This window comes from Rhipicephalus sanguineus, chromosome 11, assembly GCF_013339695.2.
Source record: "Rhipicephalus sanguineus isolate Rsan-2018 chromosome 11, BIME_Rsan_1.4, whole genome shotgun sequence".
Classification (NCBI taxonomy): domain Eukaryota; kingdom Metazoa; phylum Arthropoda; class Arachnida; order Ixodida; family Ixodidae; genus Rhipicephalus; species Rhipicephalus sanguineus.
In genome coordinates, this window is record NC_051186.1 from 64,541,254 (window position 1) to 64,563,412 (window position 22,159).

At 47.1% G+C, this 22,159-nt stretch overlaps 1 protein-coding gene across 2 annotated transcripts in view; it reads right to left on the minus strand.

Moving 5' to 3' along the window:
- LOC119373624 (uncharacterized) overlaps positions 1–22,159 on the minus strand; it is a 50,458-nt gene that overhangs the window by 11,841 nt on the left and 16,458 nt on the right. For both annotated transcript variants that reach the window (XM_037643675.1, XM_037643676.2), the window contains exons 4-7: positions 16,961–16,999; positions 14,728–14,769; positions 14,240–14,281; positions 11,625–11,711 (exon numbers count right to left, since the gene is read on the minus strand). In XM_037643675.1, the coding sequence (XP_037499603.1) occupies positions 11,625–11,711; positions 14,240–14,281; positions 14,728–14,769; positions 16,961–16,999 (210 nt within the window). The remainder of the gene's footprint in view (positions 1–11,624; positions 11,712–14,239; positions 14,282–14,727; positions 14,770–16,960; positions 17,000–22,159) is intronic.

Sequence of the window (22,159 nt, forward strand, 5' to 3'; positions counted from 1 at the left end):
AAATTAAAGCATGCCCCAAGTGACAGAACATGAAAATTTTACAGTATGCTTTGTTTTATAATCTATTAAATCAAGCGTAGAGCTCGTTAGTGGGCGAAATAACTAATATTTTCAAAAACTATAACATAAAAACCTTGACACAAAATAGAGGTGTATGTGTATTATATCGTACACTCGCAGGTCAAATAACGATGTCACTCCTATCGCTTAAGTAGGCTGGGCGTACTTACAAAAAACACCCAGGCTACTCCTAGTTCTTACACCCACAACACACTCATAGTAGAGGGCAAGGAATGCTTCAGAGCCTCAGAACTGCGACAATACTGCGCACGTGACATTACAGCGCAAGTCGCGAGAAGACCGTGCGGTGAGTTACGGGAAATGGAGTGCATAATTTCCAGCGCGCGAATACGTCATGGCCCACATTTAATATCAAAAGACGAAGTCACAACATGTAAAGGCTCTGACGACAAGTCGGTCTCGATCTCCGCTAAACATATGTTCGATTGGCCAGCCTGTGCTGCATTAGTGCTTCAGTGCATTACGGGAATAAACCTCGGTGGTTAAGCAATTGGCTGAGTATATGGTAAACGAGTTGTGATCGACCGGCGCAGGCTCTATAACTAAATAATGACATCGTAAAGCCGTGCGATAGTGCCACTTCATGACAGAAGATGCCCACGACGTCTACAATGTAACGTGTGTTCGTAGGTCACATTATTTGGTACCCATTAGAAGAGTGTGTAAGGCAGCAACCAGCATGGGCCTAGAGCCGTGACAAGGAAGTTGTCCAGTATCATAAAAACGCAGTGGAAAGCAATCTCAGAGGATGTACATGGCTCTAAGGGCTTAGCGAGGTGCATGAACGCCTGCTTGCTGCGTTCACGGTCATGTATGTGCTGACGGAATCCGCACGTAAGAAAAATACGGGGTTGCAATAAGTGATTGAAAACGTGATCTCACCTTGTCATAGCACTCTTGTACATGCAATGACAAGGGTAGCAACTCTAGTGCCGAATAGACGAACACATGTTCACTCATATGGCGAAATGAATAAAACTCCAGGAAACTGTTACGTCAGTTCTATGCAGACTCGTGGGTCCCCACAAATGAATATGTGCACGAATCACCCTCCGTAGCGCTTTCTGTATACCACAGCACAAATAATAACCGTACGAAATAATACGAAATACGATACGATATTACGATAATACGAAAAGATAACTTGCCGCCGGCAGGGACCGGTCCATGCCGGCAGCAAGTTATCTTTTTATCCACTTTACTTTCTCCACCTTTATATCCTAATTACTACAAATAACATCTCCTATACTTTCCCTGCCATCATTGTCTGTTAGTTCTCAATAATATTGTGTCTAACAAAGAAAATTGGACCATCTCCCCGAAGGGAACCCCGATGGGATGCGAAGCAGCAGCGTTGCGCACGGGTGGCGTCACGGGTTGAACGGCGCTAACGCGGGTGCTGCGGTGAGCACTGGAAGATTCGTTTGAAGCGAAACTCGGTGTAGTGTTTACTGGTGTAAACGTTTGTTTGAAACGCAGACACGGGAGGCGAGCGGGCGCTGGAGCCGGCAGCTGCGGGCGCTCCGGCGGGTGAGGGAGAGAGTGACGTACGCGCGCACCTGCGAGGGAAGCGTGCGAGGGGAGCGTGACGTCAACGCCCAGCTGCGCCATGACCTACTTGGCACCGCTCCAACACCTGCGCCGAGGGAAGCGCGTTGCCTGGCGTTTGTGCGGACGGAGGGATAGCGTTACGCAGGCTAGTCAAAGAGCTGCTTCGCATCTAAAAAAGGAGCCCTTGAAAAGTCACCTTGTTTCCTTCCTTTAAACGTCAGCGCAGTCGGCGTGCCTGGTAAACACACCATGTGCACGAAACTACTGGATTCACAGAAACACGTCGACCCACCTCGTAGCGCTTGACTCAAAGCGAAAAAACAATGCATTACAGACAGCTGTTCGCTGACTGCTTCGCCTGAAACCGATACCCACAATTCGTGGGATCTGCGAAATTTTTTATCAGACCAATGGTACTTTTATAGATTCTATCTATCTATCTATCTATCTATCTATCTATCTATCTATCTATCTATCTATCTATCTATCTATCTATCTATCTATCTATCCGTCTACGTCGTCTCCTTTCACGGTGTATACTAAAATTTGTTGAGAGCTAGGACATAAGTGTACAACTAACACGATTCACAGCTCATGACAACATTAACGTGACTTGCTTATCACATGGGTCACGAAACCCTTAACATCAGTCCCGTGTAGCACATTCCCACATACAACGGCCCATGGTATCAGGGAATGGGTTCCAGGTGATTCACAATCTATATACCCAGGGTCAGCGGGAATAGGCTTCGGAAGTCTTGACGCGATAGTCCGTGACGCAGATTATCGGCAACTTTGTAGATGAGCGAAAAATCGCGATGGAAGAAAAGAATAAGAGTCACAGCTCCAGCCAGAATCGAGCCCAAGTATTTTAAGTGGAAGTCGACTATCGTATCGTTGAGCCATGCCAATTCTCCAGTCCGATTAGAAAAAAAAAACCTATAGAGGCGTGAAGCTGCGGCAACGCCGACTGGAGTTGCAGTTTTGGCTAGCTTATTTAGTAATAACGCAATAAACATTGCTACAGCAATCTCTAGTCAAGCGTAGTTCAAATACACTGACGGCCTGCAGGCGATATGTGTGTGACACCTCTTCTCCGACCTAACAGCCGAAGTGACGTCCGACAGTTAGCTACCCTTAACACGCCAATATAGCCGACGTGACTGGCAAGCTCACCATATGCGCACAACTATAAATTGTACACAAAAACGTCGATCAACCGCGTAGCGCTTGGTTGAACGCCATAAATGTGACATAGGGGCTGCTATCTCTCTGCTTCGCATGAAGTTGAGTCACACAATGCGTCTATCCACTGGAATTTTTCTTCATATCATGACCTCTCTTGCTTTTGCACTCTAGTCCGGCTACGCTAATTTTGTAGTATACCAAGTTATTGAAACCACAACGAGAACGCCCAGACGTAGGCGGCTAGCAAGATAGATATTTCGGTTCACAAAGAAATGCTTCGCGTTTAAAATCTGGAGTTGCTAAAGGCGCCTTAGCCATTCTTTAGCCTGTATACAAACTGGCTGCCGCGTCCTATAAAGAATATGTTCTTTATTTTTACAACGAAGCTGCGTGCGACTAGGCGAAGCAAAAATCCGTATGTGCTCATGTTGCTACAAACGTCTCCATTGGTTGCGCCATCAGTGACGCCGTTCTGTACGTCTTGCCGAAGCGCGCGCTCTGTTGGCTGCGCCGTCAGTCACGTCGTTCTTTTCGTCATACTCAAACATGGATACCATTCGCTGCGCCATGACTAACGTCGTTCATCCGTCGAAGTGGTGTCCCTGGGCTCGCGTGCATCAGTTTCAACTTAGAACTTCAACATGCGCAGGCCACGGATCGTGCAAACTCCCGAACAGCAGACAACTTTGAAAGAGCAGCACTGATAGCAGAAGCGCGAGACAACTCATGGTCACTGGGCCGTTGCTGCAGTCAGGGCACAAGTACAGACCCGGGTGGCCAAGCGCAAGCAGCAACTGCGTACCGAGGATCCGGCAGCCTGGCAACCAACGCTAAATCGCGAAGCCCAACGCAAGCGCCAATGGCGGGCGGTTGCTGCTAACCACGACGCCGAGCTAACGCGAGAGATCGAACGCAAGCGACAACGGCGAGCCGAGGAGGCGGTGGTACAGGCAGAGCAGCGTCCACTTGACAATGGTGGGAATGCGCTCTCCGGGGCCAACACCCGCTTTCGGCGGGAGTTTCTCGAGGGTCACTTTGGCTAAGGCTGAGAGGCCTGTGACTGCTTGTGGTTCGACAAGTATAACTCATTAATAAAAACAATTAACCACTCATTACACTCCTCCATGACGGTTATCATGCGAAGCGCAGTATGCGGCATGTGAAATAAACACTCTGGTAAACCAAAGCCAAACGTGTGTGTAACCTCATTACGCAAGACAAACACGTAACCGTTAATTCAGATAGGCTTCAATACACCGTCGGGATTAACCCACTGCTAAACACCGGGGCCGCACGTTTCAGCTTCGCTGGTTAACCATCTGTACGAAGTGCTTGGACGGTGATTTTTTCCTTTTTTCTTGTTTTTGAGCTATGAATTGAGCTACGGCGGCCGTCGTCTGTCGTAACTCAATTGGTAGAGCATCGGATGCGTTATTCGGCGGTTGCAGGTTCGGTTCCTGCCGGCGGTAACTAGTCCTTTTATCCCCTTGAATTTGTTTCCATATATACTATATATCAGAATTACGACAAATAATCTCCCCTATACCTTATTAGCCTAGATTGTCTGTTGGCTCTCATGAATGATCTGTCTAATAAAGAAAAACTAGACTTCATGGTCCCCTTTCGTTCGATTCTGTAACCCAAACCATAATAGGAATGGAATCTGCTGGGAAAACGCTGTCTTTATATATATATATATATATATATATATATATATATATATATATATATATATATATATATACTATTCTGAGCTTTCGGCCGGCTTCTGCCCTTTAGCAATGAGATTTAGATTTGCCCATTGCGTTCGCCTCTCAGTACAGATTTTCATTACACATACCCAGATACACATACCATCGCGATTTGTTCGAACGTGACAAGGGGAGAGACCAGAACAACAGCAAACAAGGTGAGAGAGGGAGAGACATACATACTGACAGACACAGAGCCGCAATTTCTTAGAATTGACAAGAAGCGGGGTCGGAGCCCGCAAGCAAACAAGAAATAAATAACAAATAAAGATAGCGAGAGAAACAGGGTAATGTGTGCGGTTCGAGAAAAGAAAAACGAAAAAAAGCGAAGTGAGAAAATAAGAACGTGTTTACCGCGCTAAAAGGGGAGAGCCAGCCGCTTCGGGATGAAAGTGGTATATATTCGCAGAGCCAAATATAAAGGCTCAGCACGTGTTTCTTTGCTCATCGTGTTGTTCAGCAAAATTGTTCAGCGTGTTGTTCAGGGCACTGTGTGTTTACATCCGGCGTACGTGACAATATTGTCCTTTCAATCCGAAGGGTATGGATCACCACTTTTAGCGCGGTAATTGCGTTTCTATCAGTCTCATTGTTCGTTTTCTTTTTCAGTTTTTTTCTCGAAACGCACAAGTTCCCTCTCTTTCTATTTTTTATTTATTTCTTGTTTATTTGTATGTTCAGACCCCGCCTCTTGTCAAGTTCTAACGAATTCCAACTCTGTCAGTATGTGTGCCTCCCACTCCTTCATTGATCTTTCTTTACAATTGTTGTTATGCTCCCCGCTCTTGCCACGTTAGAAAAAATTGCAATGGGTGTGTACGTATTACGGTAATTCGTACTTTAACTCAAGCGCAATGTACAAATCTCAGCCTCAATGAACCCTGCCGAAGAAAGCTCAGAATGGACGTTATGTTTTGCACTGTGACTTTCTTTCATATGAATAACCTAACCAGGAATATTCCTCTGAAACATACACACACACACACACACAGACACACACACACACACATATATATATATATATATATATATATATATATATATATATATATATATATATATATATATATATATATATATATATATATATATATATATATATATCCTACCCAACTAATAAAACCGGGGTTTGGTTGGTCCGCCGCAGCCTCCTACACAGATTATGAACCCCGTGGTGACGCCCTCTGGCAAAAAAGAGTGTTCCGCACTCACCACTTCGCCTGGGCTAGGAGTGGCGCTGGCAAACACACCTAGGTATTAATACCATGCTAAATGTGAATGAGGGAGCGCCCTCCATTGTAGCCTAAACGGTAGAGCATCGGAAGGGTTATTCGAGAATTGTGGGTTCAGATCCCATTGACGGAAAGGGTGATTTTTCGTGCACTTTAACTCTTTCACTTCAAGTGAGGATAATTACAATCCAGTTAAGAAGCGGTAACTAATGTCCCCTATGCCTTACTTCGCCTAATCATATACCATATCATTAGTTGTGTATAATACCCAAAACGAGCCCCTCCGACAAGTCCCCTACATTCGTATATATATATATATATATATATATATATATATATATATATATATATATATATATATATATATATATATATATAAGTCCCCTACATTCGTATATATATATATATATATTGTGGCGTACCGCTGACCGTCGACCGGTGTGCTTCCACTGCGGCGAAGCAGGGCACGTCTATCGAGTTTGCCGTTATCGCGACGCTCAATACTCGAGATTTCCTCCCCACCCTGATTACGCAACGCATGGCGGTCGACGCACGTACAACGACGCTCCTCTCGACATACCGCCACAAAATCCAGCGATGCCCCGATCACGTTCTCCATCTCCTGCGCGGTACAGTTCACCGAATCGTCGCAGTTTTGCCGACGTCACTAGGGGCAGGTCCCCTAGCCCGCGACGGGGAAACTAGACGCAGCGACCTCCGGGGGTGGGGTTGCCAATCATCGAAATTACGAACAGCCCCCATTACAGCCGAACGACTCGAAGTCGCCGAAGCCGAAGACGACGAGCACACCGACGAATACGACGAATGTGCCAGCTGCCGATGTAACCGACGTCGTCAGCGCTGACCTCGTCGTCCACATTGACGGCCATCAAGTGACAGCTCTTGTTGACACTGGCTCCCACTTTTCCATAATAAGCCTACAGCTAGCCGACAGATTAAGGAAGGTAAAGATGCCATGATACGGACCCAATATAAGAACTGCCGGAGGTCAGTTAATGACACCTGTTGGAAAGTGCACGGCCCGACTCTTAATCGCTGGTTCCACCTTCGTCGCCACCCTCGTCATCCTTCATGAGTGCTGTAAACAGCTCATATTGGGAATGGATTTCTTACGCGAATACGGGGCTGTGATTAACATCCGCGACAGGAGCGTAACGTTCGCTACAACCTGGGGCACTGCTAATGATGAGGACAACCAACGACCTCGATTACGTATCGCCGGCGACGACGTCATACTGCTGCCGCGGAGTTGCTGCCTCGTACCCGTGCACTGCGAGATTGCAGAGCGGCACTGGCATCGCAGAACGCATCAATGAGCTAGCATTCACTTGCGGCATTTCTATGGCCAGGGCTGTCATCAATGTGATCGATGGACGCGCTGACCTCTTGTTGACGAATTTCAGCAAGGAACGCCGACACATTGTTAGAGGCACTGCCATTGCCTATTTCGACGAACTCGCGCAAATTGAAGATTGCCATCTAGTGGAGGAGGTGGCAGCGTCTCCTATCACTACACCGACACCTGTTGACGTTAGTCCGACGTTATCGACCGTCGAGCGAGACCGCCTTCTTGCGCTGATCCACAAGTTCCACGGCTGCTTCTCATCAACTTCAAGAGTTGGTCAAACGCCGCTCACAAAGCACCGCATCATCACAGATTCTGACACCAGACCCATCAGGCAAAATCCTTATCGTGTTGCCCCAAAGGAGCGTGATGCAATTCAAAAGCAGGTGAAAACGATGCTGGAAGATGGCGTTATTCGGCCATCTAACAGTCCTTGGGCATCGCCTGTAGTACTCGTAAAAAAGAAGGACGGCAGCTTGCGTTTCTGCGTCGACTACCGGAAGCTCAACCAGATCACAAAGAAGGATGTGTATCCGCTGCCGCGTATTGATGATTCCCTGGATAGACTACGAAACGCACGCTACTTTTCGTCAATGGACTTGAAAAGCGGCTACTGGCAGATTGAAGTGGATGAGAGAGACCGTGAGAAGACCGCTTTTGTCACGCCCGACGGACTTTATGAATTTCAGGTTCTCCCTTTCGGTTTGTGTTCGGCGCCAGCAACGTTTCAGCGTCTAATGGACACTGTACTATCAGGACTTAAGTGGCAAACCTGCCTGGTGTACCTCGATGACGTGATTGTCTTTTCTGCTACGTTCGATGAACACTTAAGAAGACTGGAAGCAGTTTTCGAAGCAATACGCGTAGCCGGTCTTACATTGAAACCTGAAAAATGCCACTTTGGCTTTCACGAACTTCAATTCCTCGGACACGTCGTCAGCAGCCAGGGGATCCGACCCGATCCGGATAAGATTGCTGCCGTGGCGAATTTTCCTACCCCATCAGACAAAAAATTAGTGCGACGTTTTTTGGGACTATGTGCCTACTATCGGCGGTTTATTGCCAATTTTTCGCGCATCGCATGGCCATTGACACAGCTCACCAGGGAAGACGTCCCCTTCGCATGGGGCGAAGACCAGCAGCGGGCATTTCACGAGCTTCGTCAACGCATGCAAACGCCTCCCGTGCTCGCCCACTTCGATGAAGACGCGCCGACGTTATTGCACACCGACGCTAGTAACGTGGGTCTTGGAGCAGTGCTCGTACAATGGCAGGACAACAGTGAAAAGGTGATCGCCTATGCCAGTAGGACGCTGTCCCGAGCAGAAGCCAACTACGCTACGACCGAGAAAGAATGCCTCGCCATGGTATGGGCAGTTCTGAAATTCCGTCCGTATTTGTACGGTCGCTCGTTCACCGTTCTCAGCGATCACCATTCACTCTGTTGGTTAATTAATCTGAAAGATCCATCCGGCCGCCTCGCACGATGGAGTCTTCGGCTCCAAGAATTCGACTTCACTGTTGCTTACAAATCAGGAAAACGACACGCCGATGCCGACTGTCTTTCTCGGTCTCCTGTTGAGACAGCAGCCCAAGACGACGACGACACGGCCTTTTTGGGCGTCGTTGACACTGCCGCTTTTTCACAACAGCAGCGGGACGATCCTGAACTGCTACCGCTTGTTTATTACCTGGAAGGACGAACCAGTAGCGTGCCGAAATTATTCGCAAGGGGGCTGACGTCGTACTGCTTGCGCAATGACGTACTTTATAAGAAGAACTTCTCACCTACTGGCAGCAGCTACTTACTCGCGTCCCCTCGTCGCTTCGACGTGAGGTCCTACACGCCTGCCACAACGAACCGACCGCTGGTCACTTGGGCTACACCCGGACATTGGCGAGGATTGGGCAATACTATTACTGGCCGAGACTTGCTGCGGCCGTAAAAACTTACGTGCAGACATGTCTCGATTGCCAGCGTCGCAAACCGCCATCCGTCAAGCCAGCCGGTCTGTTGCAGCCTGTCCAAGTGCCGACAACACCATTTGCACAAATCGGCATGGATTTTCTGGGCCCCTTCCCAACGTCTGCTACCGGAAATAGGTGGATAATCGTCGCCACAGATTACCTCACCCGATACGCCGAGACGGGCGCTTTGCGACGGGCAACAGCACATGAACCGGCACGATTTTTTATCGAAGCTATCGTTTTAAGGCACGGTGCTCCTGCAGTAGTTATCACCGACAGAGGTACTGCGTTCATGGCCGAGCTTTTGGACACCGTTTTTCGACTAAGTGGTACCGCTCACAGGAAAACAACGGCGTATCATCCCCAGACCAACGGGTTGACTGAACGTCTCAATAGGACCCTGGCTGACATGATAAGCATGTACGTAGATGTAGAGCACAAGAACTGGGACGACATTCTACCCTACATCACGTTCGCGTACAACACGGCACGTCAGGAGACCACTCGGAAGACACCCTTCAGTCTCGTCTACGGCCGTGAAGTTACGACAACATTAGACGCAATGCTCCCTCACGAAAATGATGGCAATGAGATGGACGCTGAAGAGTTTACACAGCGAGCAGAAGAAGCTAGACAACTTGCCCGGTTCCGAATCAACCAACAACAAGGCTATGACGCCAGACAGTACAATCTCCGACACAGACCCGTCACATACAACGTGGGCGACAAAGTGCGGGTCTGGACACCTATTCGTCGGCGTGGGCTCTCCGAAAAGCTATTGCGAAGATACTTCGGACCTTACACAGTTATCCGACGCATCAGTGAGGTCAACTACGAGGTTGTTCCGGATGGCTCTCAGAGCTCAAAGCGCCGAAAACATTCGCCAGAAATTGTTCACGTGCTTCGGATGAAGCCATACTTGCAGTGACTAACTGCGCAGTTTCTTTTTTTTTTACCTTGCTTTCTGAACGTTGAACATCGGGGCGACGTTTATTTTTAAAGGGGGAATAATGCCACGCGTATGTGTCAGTGGCGACGGCAACGAAGCAGCGCGAGTGTTTTTGGCCCATCGCGGGGACGAAGAAGACGTGGCAGTTTCTCTGAATGATAAAGCGTGTTTGCCTATCATTCTCCGTGTCCTCGTCGATCCCACGTCGTTACAATATATATATATATATATATATATACGAATGGGCTGTCTAGCCAGCACGTATACCCACAAAAAGCGTATACAATGTGCATTATTTAATTCAGTATGTGCATTCTAGTGAATACAGCCCTGTAGCACAATGTGCCACCGAGACCACAGGTTGCTCTCGGGCCTCCATACTTCTCAATGGGCTCGCGAAGCAAGCTCTCATTGTAACGCGAATTCATTACTCGTCACCCTGACATCAACGCGACACGACTTTCGTGCTCTGACGAGCAACTGACACACATCTCACATCTTGCCGCCGCCTGTGATGAGTGTCAGCTTCAAGGGCGGCCACGTGCTTTGCGGTGAAGTGGCAACAAAAAGAAATGCAGGGCGCGTTCGGAGGGTCCCATTCAAAAATTACTTTCTTCCTTAAAACAAAAAATTATTTGATAAAACCTTGTTCATTACTTAGCGATGAAGTCTTCTATCAAACGCCGCAAGACGATGGTTTTCACTTGGTCCGCATCAGTACGAACAACGTGGTCAAACATGCGAGAAATCGCATATTTTCTCTAATTTTACAATTTTTTTCGCGAACATATGAAGTCTATTTCACCTATAAACATTTTTGTACTAAAATACACTTTCCTAAAAATCATGCTATTATTAGGATTGGTTAGGGAAAGTTGAAGATAGTTCAGGGAAAAATCACGAAGTTTGAAGATTTTTGTAGTTTTTGAAAATGCGTAGCTGGTAGTGAAACACAAGAATTTCGGAATTAATAAATATGACAACTAAACTGAACCTCTGTGATAGCGCAAGCGAGGTTGCAAAGCCCAACACACAGAAGTGGATTTTATACACATTTTTCTATTAGGCACAGTTTAACAAATGCAAGCGAACTTCGAGGGGGCGCCACGATCGTCGAAATTTGTTTCGAGCAAAAATGTTTTGCCACAATACTTCATGTGGCATAGGAAAAAGGCACAAATTTTATCAGCAAAATCTGCGATGTGCGATCGCCACGTCTAGGACACTTTTTTTTTCTTTTTTTTATTTGAACATACTGCAGGCTTTTCATGGCCCATGCAGGAGTGGATACAAGAATACAGAGTGGATACAAGAATACAAACTAAACATCGAAAGAAAATACATAACGAAATAACAAGAAAGCGCAATGCCAACAGATCACAATTCAGACCCATATATATATATATATATATATATATATATATATATATATATCATTTATGTGATATTTGTAAATATCAATGCGTCATTAATTCTTAATATTTATTTGCGATATCCGACCCAGCATGCATTAACTTCTACGTTACATGCATACTTACTGCATTTACAGTGGCATCCGCCACCGAACATTGCCTTGTCTAAACAGGTCATTTTTTCTTCACTAGAGCATGGCGGCTTACTGCAGCCTGCGAATAAAAAAACACCAGCTACATTACACACGTAATTCAAGATTACTTTCCCGTAGGAGATATGCCGATGGACAAAAAATATATATTTGGTAGCGTCCAATAACACATATGTTGCTTTATCATTAATGGCTTTTCGAGTTTTTTCTCCTGGTTTTCCCATCCTTTTGTTGTGTTCATTACGAAGAATAGTTCAACAATTTCGCTCCTACTGATTGCAATGACTCCAACTCAAACGGCAGCAAGCTACTCCTCGATGCCGCAGTATATGCACACATTGCCGCATGGTCATCGTCATCATCATTATTGTCATCATCAGCCTGCCTAATGTCCACTGCCGGATGAAACCCTCTGGCAGTGATGGTAGCATATGATGCCACCATCTGCCATTTCAGTTGGAGTCATTGGAATAAGAAGGTGTGAAATTCTTCCTCATTTAGTTCTTCCTCACCCTCACTTCCCGTCCCCGCGCCCTTCCCATTCATGGCTCTGTTATAGGCGGATTGTAATAGAATAACTAGGTGGACAAGTTGGTATTGCATTATGATATAAAACTTTGAATGCAAATAAGCGACTCCAAACGAAGAAGGAAGCCTTGTGGTGTGTCTTTCCATTCTCCGTCCTGCGTCGTTTATTTGCGCTCAAACCTTGGCATCACAATGGTGGCTGTGCCATATATGGTTCGGCCTCCCTAACATCATACATAGCTATGCTATGTTTTACCCTGTCCCTTTCAACTTTCTCTCCTCCTCAACCTGACACCCATTCCTACCCAATTGCTATACGCGGCTATCCTACAGATGATTTTGCCGGCGTGACGCCATATGTGGCTACGCTATGCTTTACCCTTTTCCTTCCTCCTTTTTCCACCCTCCTCAGCCTCATTTTTCTTTCCCACGCCTTTGCAATACGCGGCTATGCTATATATGGTTCTGCCTGCCTAATACCATGCACGACTATGTAATGCTTTACCCTCTCCCTTTCTCTTTTCCATGGTCCTCACCCTCATAGCATTCCTCCTCACTCTCACTTCCCTTTCTCACGCCTTGATGTGCACCCTATGGTATAATGGTCCTGCCTGGATGACGCTATACATGGCTTTGCTTTGCATGATTACCCTCGCTTTTCCCCCTTTACATCCTCCTCACACTTCACTTTCCTCTGCCTTGCTTTACATGGTTTTACATGGTTTTGCCTGCCTAACGCCATACATGGCTATGCTATGCTTTGCCATCTCTTTCTCTTTCCATCCTCCTTGCCATCACATCCCTCCTCCTCACTTCCACCTCCCTTTCATGCCCCCTTGCTATACCTGGCTATGCTATGCATCACTTTGTGTGCGTGACACGAAGCGTCGACATAAGATGGCATCATACGATGACAGCATATTCCTTTCCTCCTCCCCTATCTTACTTCTCACCTCCCTTCCTCATTTCCCTTCTCCTCAGCCTCACATGCCTTTCCCGCCCCTCGCTATACATGGCTATGCTACAGATGGCTATGCTATACGTGGTTTTGCCTGCGTTACGCCAAACCTCGACGACGACAGCATACGACAGCCTACGACAGCCCGGGGTCCTAAAGTGCTCCCCACATGGATAGCTTTTGCTCACCATCCGCAACACTTTCAAAGGCTTCGTCATAATGTTATCACTATTCATAACTTCTCTACGTAACTGATATACGTCAGCGTTACGCGATATAATCTTCATGCATGCTTTTTAACGTTCGTTCGCGGCAAACTGTCAGAATTACATTCTGTGAGGCTAGAACGTATTTGAGTAATGCAGAAATGTCCGTCTAGACACAGACAGGTCTTTAAATGTTTTCTATTATTCGGGCGGGCGCTGTAATGCTGTCTTTTTAAAAGATCGAGTCGTCATAGCACGACCCCACTTTATTTTGCTGAGTCTGCAAACACGCCAAATCAAGGAACAACGGAATTAACGTTCGGTGGCGCGTTTACCTGGTATCTGGTGCTAGGGGCGGAGGTAGCTTGTTCCGGTTAATGCTCCCACCGTGGCTGGTTACCCGTTTTAATGGTTTATACGACAGGTGGCACTGATTATCTCTTCGCAAGTTTTTTCTTCGGCCTGCTCGTGCAATAACTTCATTTTTTCTCCGCGTCTTTGCATATCGGCAGCTCGTCCTCGCTTGACGCGACCGTCTACCTCGCCTGCATCACCCAGACATGGGAGGAATTCATGCTCGGGCTGCCCTCGCGGACTTGTAAAGCGCACAGGCTTATGTGCACAGCCAAATAAAATGCCGCCGTAGCTTTCGGGTATGGCTACGTAGAACTTTTTTTTATCTCAAAGGAGTCAAGAATCCTTTTCTCGCTTTTATGAACTTCCCAAATAAGTGAAATAATTCGAGCATATTCATTACTTCGTTAAATAGAGTTTGAACGCCATTACAGAATAACGATGTATTGCACTAATATTCAGCAAGCTGAACTGCAAGCGGTGTTCCCGACTGCCGTCCTTCGTTCTGTGCTCTATATTTGCAACGTTTATTGCTCGTCTTACCTCCGTTGACACCTACAGTGGGTGGCACGACCTGCGTTGCACCTGCGTGTTGAATGTTAAACGTTTAACTAAACACAGTGACAGCAAAATAAATAAATAAATAAATAAATGCACAAAAATAAAGTAAAGAAAGAAACACTTCTTGACATATCATATAGTTAGTGCCTAGATTTGACTTCAGTTTACGCTAGTCTGTGTAGTTGCTAAAACCGGATGATTTAGAAGCTCAGGGTTGGGCAGTTCAGATATCTTCATATGTCGTCAAATGAACATTCAGTACTGCACAACGCTGAACCGAACAGGTGTCTTGGACAAGATATGATAAGTTTGTTTTTTGCATTAGGCGCTAACCTATTTCTTAGGTTAATGTTAGCTGGCACCACTGAAACTATTGCGAAATTCTTCAAAACAAAACGAAAACCACGCTCGGTAGATTCAACACAATCTTATTTTATAAAGCTAGAAGCTAGACATTGATATTTTCTTACCTGTCCCAGATCCGCATGGTGCCGTTGTAGGAGGCCATGGAGCTGTAAGTAATTAATCTGTGATATAGAACAATGATTCGCCTATTTAAATAAAAAGTAAAAAAAAATGGTAGCTAGGAGTAAGCATATTTCAATGTTTTTTATTCTAAGATACATTTTCAGGTGTGCTCTATAAATATTTATGAAGATATTACACCAGGAAACAAAATAAAGTTGAAATGAAATAAAATTAACATTTTATAAACACAATGCCTGAGAAAATGCGTCACTTTGACTAATTTATTTGCCGCAGTAAAAGCATGTCTGCGTCATTGCCCTCTTGTATACGATATTACAGCATGAGATACCAATTACCCTGTATATTTAGCTTTCTTACTATGTATGCTGGAGAAACAACTCGTTAGCATTTAAGAAATTTCTTGCGCACTTCGTGACAAAGCGCCATCTTTCCATCCTGGCTCATTTTCTGAACAACTTATAAGCGTTAGCTTCTTCAGCGGTGAAAACAAGACTTTTTAGCGTTTTTCATGAGATGGTCCTAGCCAACATTCTAACCACTTTATTGAGACGGTGAGATTACTCTTCAAAACAGAGAAAGGGCTATTGCTTGACGTCTACCACGGCGATCACTTACCTAACACTATGTTTATATCCCCCCTCTAAAAATTACTTATAATCTGATGTCTTCCCTCTGGCGTAGTTTTAGAGTGTTTCAGATTCTGCATGCATTACACACGAACGAAAACGAAAAAGTCAGATATTGATAGAGTCTGTCCCTGCTATGTCAAGACCTCCTCACAAACTGAATGAAGGCGAAAGGCTTACATGCCTCATGAAACATGGATATTGACCGTCGGCGGGGGCATCAGAACTAACGTCACGTGACGTCACCATAGGACGTCATGGGGCGTCATAGGACGTCACAGACGGCGAAAATTTGTGACGTCATTACCACGTTATTTTGAACGCCAGAAGATGACGTTACCACATGAAATCATCGCATGGTCAAAAGTGGGCCGATCCCAGAGGCAGGGTAAAGCCTGGTTATGTACAGGAAGCGTGTGATAACTGCGATCCTGGATTCACTGCAAAAGCAAGGACAGGTGCAGTAAATTTGGGGTGGAAAGGTAACGGGGGGGGGGGGGCTTGAGGGGAAAAGCATCAGTACGTCGCATCGAAAGACAAAAATATGGCTTTCGCTTTCTAGTCATGTTAGGCGAATGCTTAAGGGACTCTGTAAGTTTTAAGTGCACAGCACTTTATGGCCCAGATTGTTGTCCATCCTTAGATCTCATGTGGCGTGACGACATTCAAAATGAAGTGGTCGATACAAGCCTAAAAGTGCTAGCAATGTTTAAAACTGCGTCAAAATATGTGAACAGGGCCCTAAACTAATACAACTAACAGAAATAACCAAAAAGTAAACACAATTACTGGCCTAATAACGCTAAAATACTTCGGCAAAATGCGGCTTACACCGGTGCCACGCAAGAAAGGGCGCGACGGCCTCGCCCAGCGAGCGACTGCTTCTTCCACCGGCGCTCCTCCGGCGCCTTCGTCGCTACATCTAAAGGGGAAGAACCTGACGAAATTTCCTGCAGACGAAACGCATCTCAATTGCCGTGGCACAGAGAAAATCGATGAAGCGCAGTGAAAAGGAGCGCGCATGTCGCACAAAGAGTTTTCGGATCTCTCGTACAACATTCTACTTGTGCAGGGCAAACCCTACATGATTACCATAAACACTGACGTTATCGATGGTTGGTAAACGGAGCAGTTGGAACTCTACGAACGGCAATCGCTATGTACCCGTGCTACGCACTTTCTCAGGTTTCACAGTAGTTGAGCTGCATTTAGCCCAGGATTTAGAAATACACCTATCAATACAAATTTTTTATTTACGTTTAGTGAACTGCGCTCTGTCCTAAAAGTGAAATAATATATTTCAGGGGTCCTTCGCATTTTAAATATTTGCTTTCAATACAGAAGATGAGCAAGTCTTTAAAGTTAGGCCAACTTTTAGGCCGCACGGTTCATGGCTGATCCCCCGTGGTCGGTTGAACCATTCGTGTAGGCACCAACCGACCAACCCATTGTTTCGTTATTAACCTTCCTTGCTTGGCGACTGTTGTCGCAGTTCCTGGCACACAGCCCTGGCAGTGACGAGATGTTTGTGCGCTATTCAAGGAGAATACCTATAGTGCACGCAATATCTGGAACATAACGTACTTACCGGCACTTGGTGGCGAAGGTTGTGTGGACCCGCTGTTACCTAGAAATGGAATGTGCGATAAATAAAAGCAACATGAAATAATGCGCTCACACACACACACACACACACATATATATATATATATATATATATATATATATATATATATATATATATATATATATATATATATATATATATATATATATATAGCCGAGCATGCGCCCGTGCCCTAGCGCCGCTGTCTTCATTACACTTGGCCACGCTGCGAGCACGGTGTCCTGCAAAAAAATGACCCTTCACTGTCGGTGGTCGTTTCCTCGCTGGTAGAAACGTTCAGAAGTCCTGGACGCTGAACCTTCATAGGTAGCAGTGATGCTTCTGGCGAGCGGCATTGGCTGCCTCACAGAGGCCGATCACGGCCACGCTGCGGCACTGCGTGGACAGCTGCTTAAACTATCTCTGGCGGGCGGAATTGACTGTGCCGCTGCGGTCGTCCTCGGCCACGCTGCGACTTTCCTTGGAAACCTGCCTCATTCCCCTCTGGCGGACGTAATTAGCGTCTTTGCTGTAGTCGTAGTTCGATAGTCATGATGACACTTGGCATGCACTTTCTTCAGCGACGGTTCTGGCGGGCGGACCTGACTATTTCGACATGGTCGCAGGGCCAACCAAAGGTGCTGAGCTTTGTCCAGTCGCTGTTCTGAAAATAGCAGAACATGCGGAACTGCTGAAGATGCCGTAGAAGCGAGTTTCGGATTATTTGGGGTCGTTTGTCGGCCTCATGGTTGGTCGAGCTCCAGCGAGGTGTACAGCGAGGCTTCTGTGTCAATGAGTGCGTGATTTCCCAGAATGATCTGCGGCGCAGCTCATGGACTTGCAACATTGTCGCTGTAGTGCCCTTTGAGGTGGTCGATTTGGCAGGTGTTGATGTGCCGCGGGTATGTGCCGTAGGTTGACGGCGAGCCGCGCGCGGCGGTGGCGGAGTCTGCACGCGCGCCGGCGCCAGTGTGTCTGCCGCGGCTACGACGCCACTCCTCCCGAATGCACAGACCAGCAGCGGCGAGCCGCGCGCAGCGGTGTCGGAGAGCGCGTGAGATGCCAGCTCCGGTGAAAAAGCTGTGTGTCATCACTAATCCTCGCGCATGCGCGGCACGGCTCATGAACCTCCACGCGAAATCGGCTCCGGCTAGGCATGTGTAGCTAACGCTACAATATTTTTGTGATCCTACGCACGCCCAACAACGCACGTCACGCTACAGAACATGCCGAATCTCGCACGAAGCAATGTTGCGGTGGCTAGCAGTGCTGCGAGGGACTTTAGCAACTTTAGCTGAACTTCCGCTTGAAGTGCAACAACTCCGACGAGTATATGCTCCAGCAAGAGAAGCCATCCTCACGCACAGCTGATGCGCACTGAAGAAGTCACAAATACTACAAAATGAATTTTCCTTTTCTAGCTGGGGTTTGCACCAAGGTCCTCTCGGCCTGGAAGCCACGTGTTCGTGCTTGTCTGATATGAACTGAACTCAAGCATACAAATGCGTTCTACCAAAGGTGCAATAAACAAATAGGTATCAGTACACTTGCTAGGGGCGCTTTATTAAAATATTTCGTGTTGGCCGACTAAAAGCGACTTGCAGGACAACGCACAAGGTCGACATCACGAATTGCACATTTCAGGAAAATTCTAACTTCGAGAAAACTGTTGTGTTTCCATGATGACATGGTGGTGCTTTCATTAGGCCATTCTAGAGGTTGACGAACGCGGGAATGAATATGAGAAACGCCATGTCAATTGAGTCTAAAGACAGAGTTCCGAGAACGGCCGCTAGCTATAATAAAAATTAGCGCTTACTTTAGGATGAGGCATCGCGCAATCCAAAATCAAGAAAGAAAGAAAGAAAATCAGTAGGTCAGGCACGCCCACGTCTAGCTTCGCTTGCCCCCATTTCCCAGATAGGGGGAGGGATGCTGAATATTTTCGCATAGAGGCCCTGTAAAAGCGCAATTAGAGCGATGGCGCCCGTTAACAGATGAAATATCGCATGGTAGAATAGGAAATCGCAGTTGGCGTCGCACCATGTAAATTTCGGAACGAGTCGGTAGTTTAAACCTTCTCACTCATTAAGAAGGACCCCTCCGTAATGCTTCATCCTTCTCATCATCATCCACCTCAATAACAACAAAGTGTGCAACAACGCAGGTGCACATATTGCCTTATAAATGCGCAGCGAGTGCTTCGCAACTTCGTAAAATGGGGTTGTTTATTAAATAGTGAGCACCTCCAACTGTACTTGCAGTGGGTGCGGGCTGAGCGAACGTCGTAGCACCTTGCCAAGACACTGATGACATCAGTTCAGTTATTGAGGCTTCGCATGTCTTGTGTCCCAAAGTGCGAATTACCGTGGCTAATCTCGCATTGTGTATCTTCTATAAGTTGCCCGTGGTTGTTACAGAGGGACTTAATACAAAAAAATACACCGTCTCCCGCTAAAGGCGACCATGAGGCGATGCGAAGCTGAAGCACATGCACGATCGCGTTCCGTTGGCGTTCGTTGGGCATGCTACACACTTCGGGCATGCTACGGACCTGGCGTCGTGGAACGCGAAGAGGAACACTACGCGCGTCGTGCCTTCCCTCTAGCATGTCCGTTAATTCTCACAGGGCGAGAGGAGAACGCGGTCGACAGGCGCACGAGAGGGGGAGAGGACGCGCATGCGCTGGCGCTCATAGCGGCGTTGCGCAGGAGAGAATTTCGGCATGTCGAGCCCGCATTTCAGAGGAGTCAACCGAAGCAAGCGCTGGAAAACGCGCGCAGCGCTCCACCTGCTTTATATTCACACTTGAAGGAGAGGAGACTAGAGGAGAAGAGTAGCGCATGCCCCGCGAGAGCAGAAGCGAGAACGCAGGAGAAGCGCAAGCAGGTGCTGAGAGAGAAGTGGAGAGAGTAACGCGCAGCTGTTGGAGATAGGGAAGGAGGAGAGTTGCGCATCCGTAGTGTGAGTGCGGACGCCCAGGCCGACGCCGCAGGACATACCCCCGAGCAAGAGATGCTTCGAATCTAAAAAAATATCGCTTATTCACATTGCAGAGATAGGGCAGCTGTGGTGGTTGCATAACAAGGGAAACAAGGGCTGTTCTACTGCGCTTTGGATGTGTCACTGAAGATTTCATGGGGCCACAACACTGATCCTCGGACGGCACTAACGAAGCTTTATTCGTGTTTCTGCTGCAGATGCATGTAGGCCTCGAACTTGTAGTATTTTGACGCAATCGTCGCCTTTGAACGGTCCCAATTTCGCCGTCTGTATTTGTGTATCCTGTATTCGCGCTGTCTGTATTCGTACTGTCGACGCTGCACCGCTTTATTAGGTTTTTCCTTCTGCGCGAAGGCGCTCCACCATCTCACCGTTCCACCTTCTCAGGTTTCTCGCAGCGGCATACGTCATTAGGGTGCCTTGATGCGCGTTTTGTTGCGCGCACACAGCGAGGCACACTATACGTCATAGCGCAGCAGCGCCGCCACATTACCGAGAGAACAGCGCCGAGGCGTGAAGCGTACTCCGCCAGGTACTGTGTCAATTTTAACATGGAAGTGTTTTATGCCGGGGTCCACCAAGACTTCAGTGATGTATTCACTTCACGCAAACGACGTGGAAAAAATTTACACGATCAGATGTCAAGAAAAAAGTTCCGCCAACGGGCATCGAACCCACAACCGCTCGGTCCGCAACAAGGGCTGCCGGACACGCTATCCACTGCGCCACAAGCGCGCCTTTTATATGCGCCCTCTGGGAGCGTTAAAGTAAAGTAATTCGTCATTACTGTGGTCTCCGCGATTAACACCTGCAAGTCGTTAGACGTCCGTCCCATTCGGCGCGTTTTCAATAGAAGTTCAATTTTGTCAATGCTTTAGCACACCGGGAGGTGGCGATCTTAGCCCAAGCGTCGTAAAAGCATCGGCCTTAGACTCACGCTAATCCAAACCAAAAATAGCTCTTCGACGCGCGCCTGCATCGCCTGGCTGTTACACCGTGTTCCCCGCTCACGCGCTCGCCCCGAGAAAAATCGCGGCCGGGGGCGGCACAACGCGCTTTGCGTTTCCCTCTAGTCCGGCCGCGGTGTTCGATCATATTTTAACATGCCGCGGGATGGTGACCAAGTTCTGCGCCCAACATGCGACGCTCTTCTGGCTATCACACCTCGTTATCTGATTAGGCTTTCACCGTTAACTACTACAGCTACTACAGCTACCACCAATTATCAAACTGGGTGCATCCACGTTAAACGATGGTATAGCTGCCAGACATCAATATACATTGTGCAAACTCTCTTATGTTAATGTACAGTACGGTCCATTCTTAGAGGGAACACGCGATCACGTGGCCGGCGGCCCGCGAGGCGCAAACTGGTGGCGAGATTTGTAAACGCGGCGCACGCGCATAAAAGCGTAAGGGTGGCGTTTGCCACTGTTCGCTTGCTACTTTCCGCCTCTGCGCTTGGCGAGCGTTCAACAGCGCTCCGTTTTTCAGCGGTGCGATTCATGTAGCCGCCACTCTACCTGCGCCTCGTCGGGTAATCAGCAGGCATAAAAAAAGGTGTGGTTTGTTTGTTGCTCTGGTTTCTAGCCAGTTTTGATGCGATACGATTCGCGGCCCCAGGGGCCGAATTTCGACTGGGGCCCCCAGCTGTGGCACTCTGTGAGAGTGATAACGAAGACTGTCACTTGCGTGACCTAGTGTAAGTGCTTCATTGTGAGGGAAACTGCGGAAAAATAAACAGCGTCGACAAAGGAAGACCAGAACTATTCTGCCCTTACAAAAATCCCATATATGGACATACTATATAAAAATTCCCATATATGGCCACATCAGGAATTGGGCATATCAGGCCCATATATGAATATTCGCCATATATGTGCCATATATAGCCATATATGGCTTGATATGCCCAATTCCTGATATGTGCCATATATGGCCATATATGGCCCGATATGCCCAATTCCTGATATACCCATATGTGGATGAGGTCTATATATGAATGCAAGCCATATATGGCTTTATATGGGTACTTTTATATGTAGCCATATATAGATGACTGCTACATATGAATTCCGCTTGTGAGCACGGCATAAATTAAAGCTGCAGAAATCATTCTACAGCTAGAATTAATGCTCTATGATTATTGATGCCACCCAACGGTCTGCAGTAGCAGTG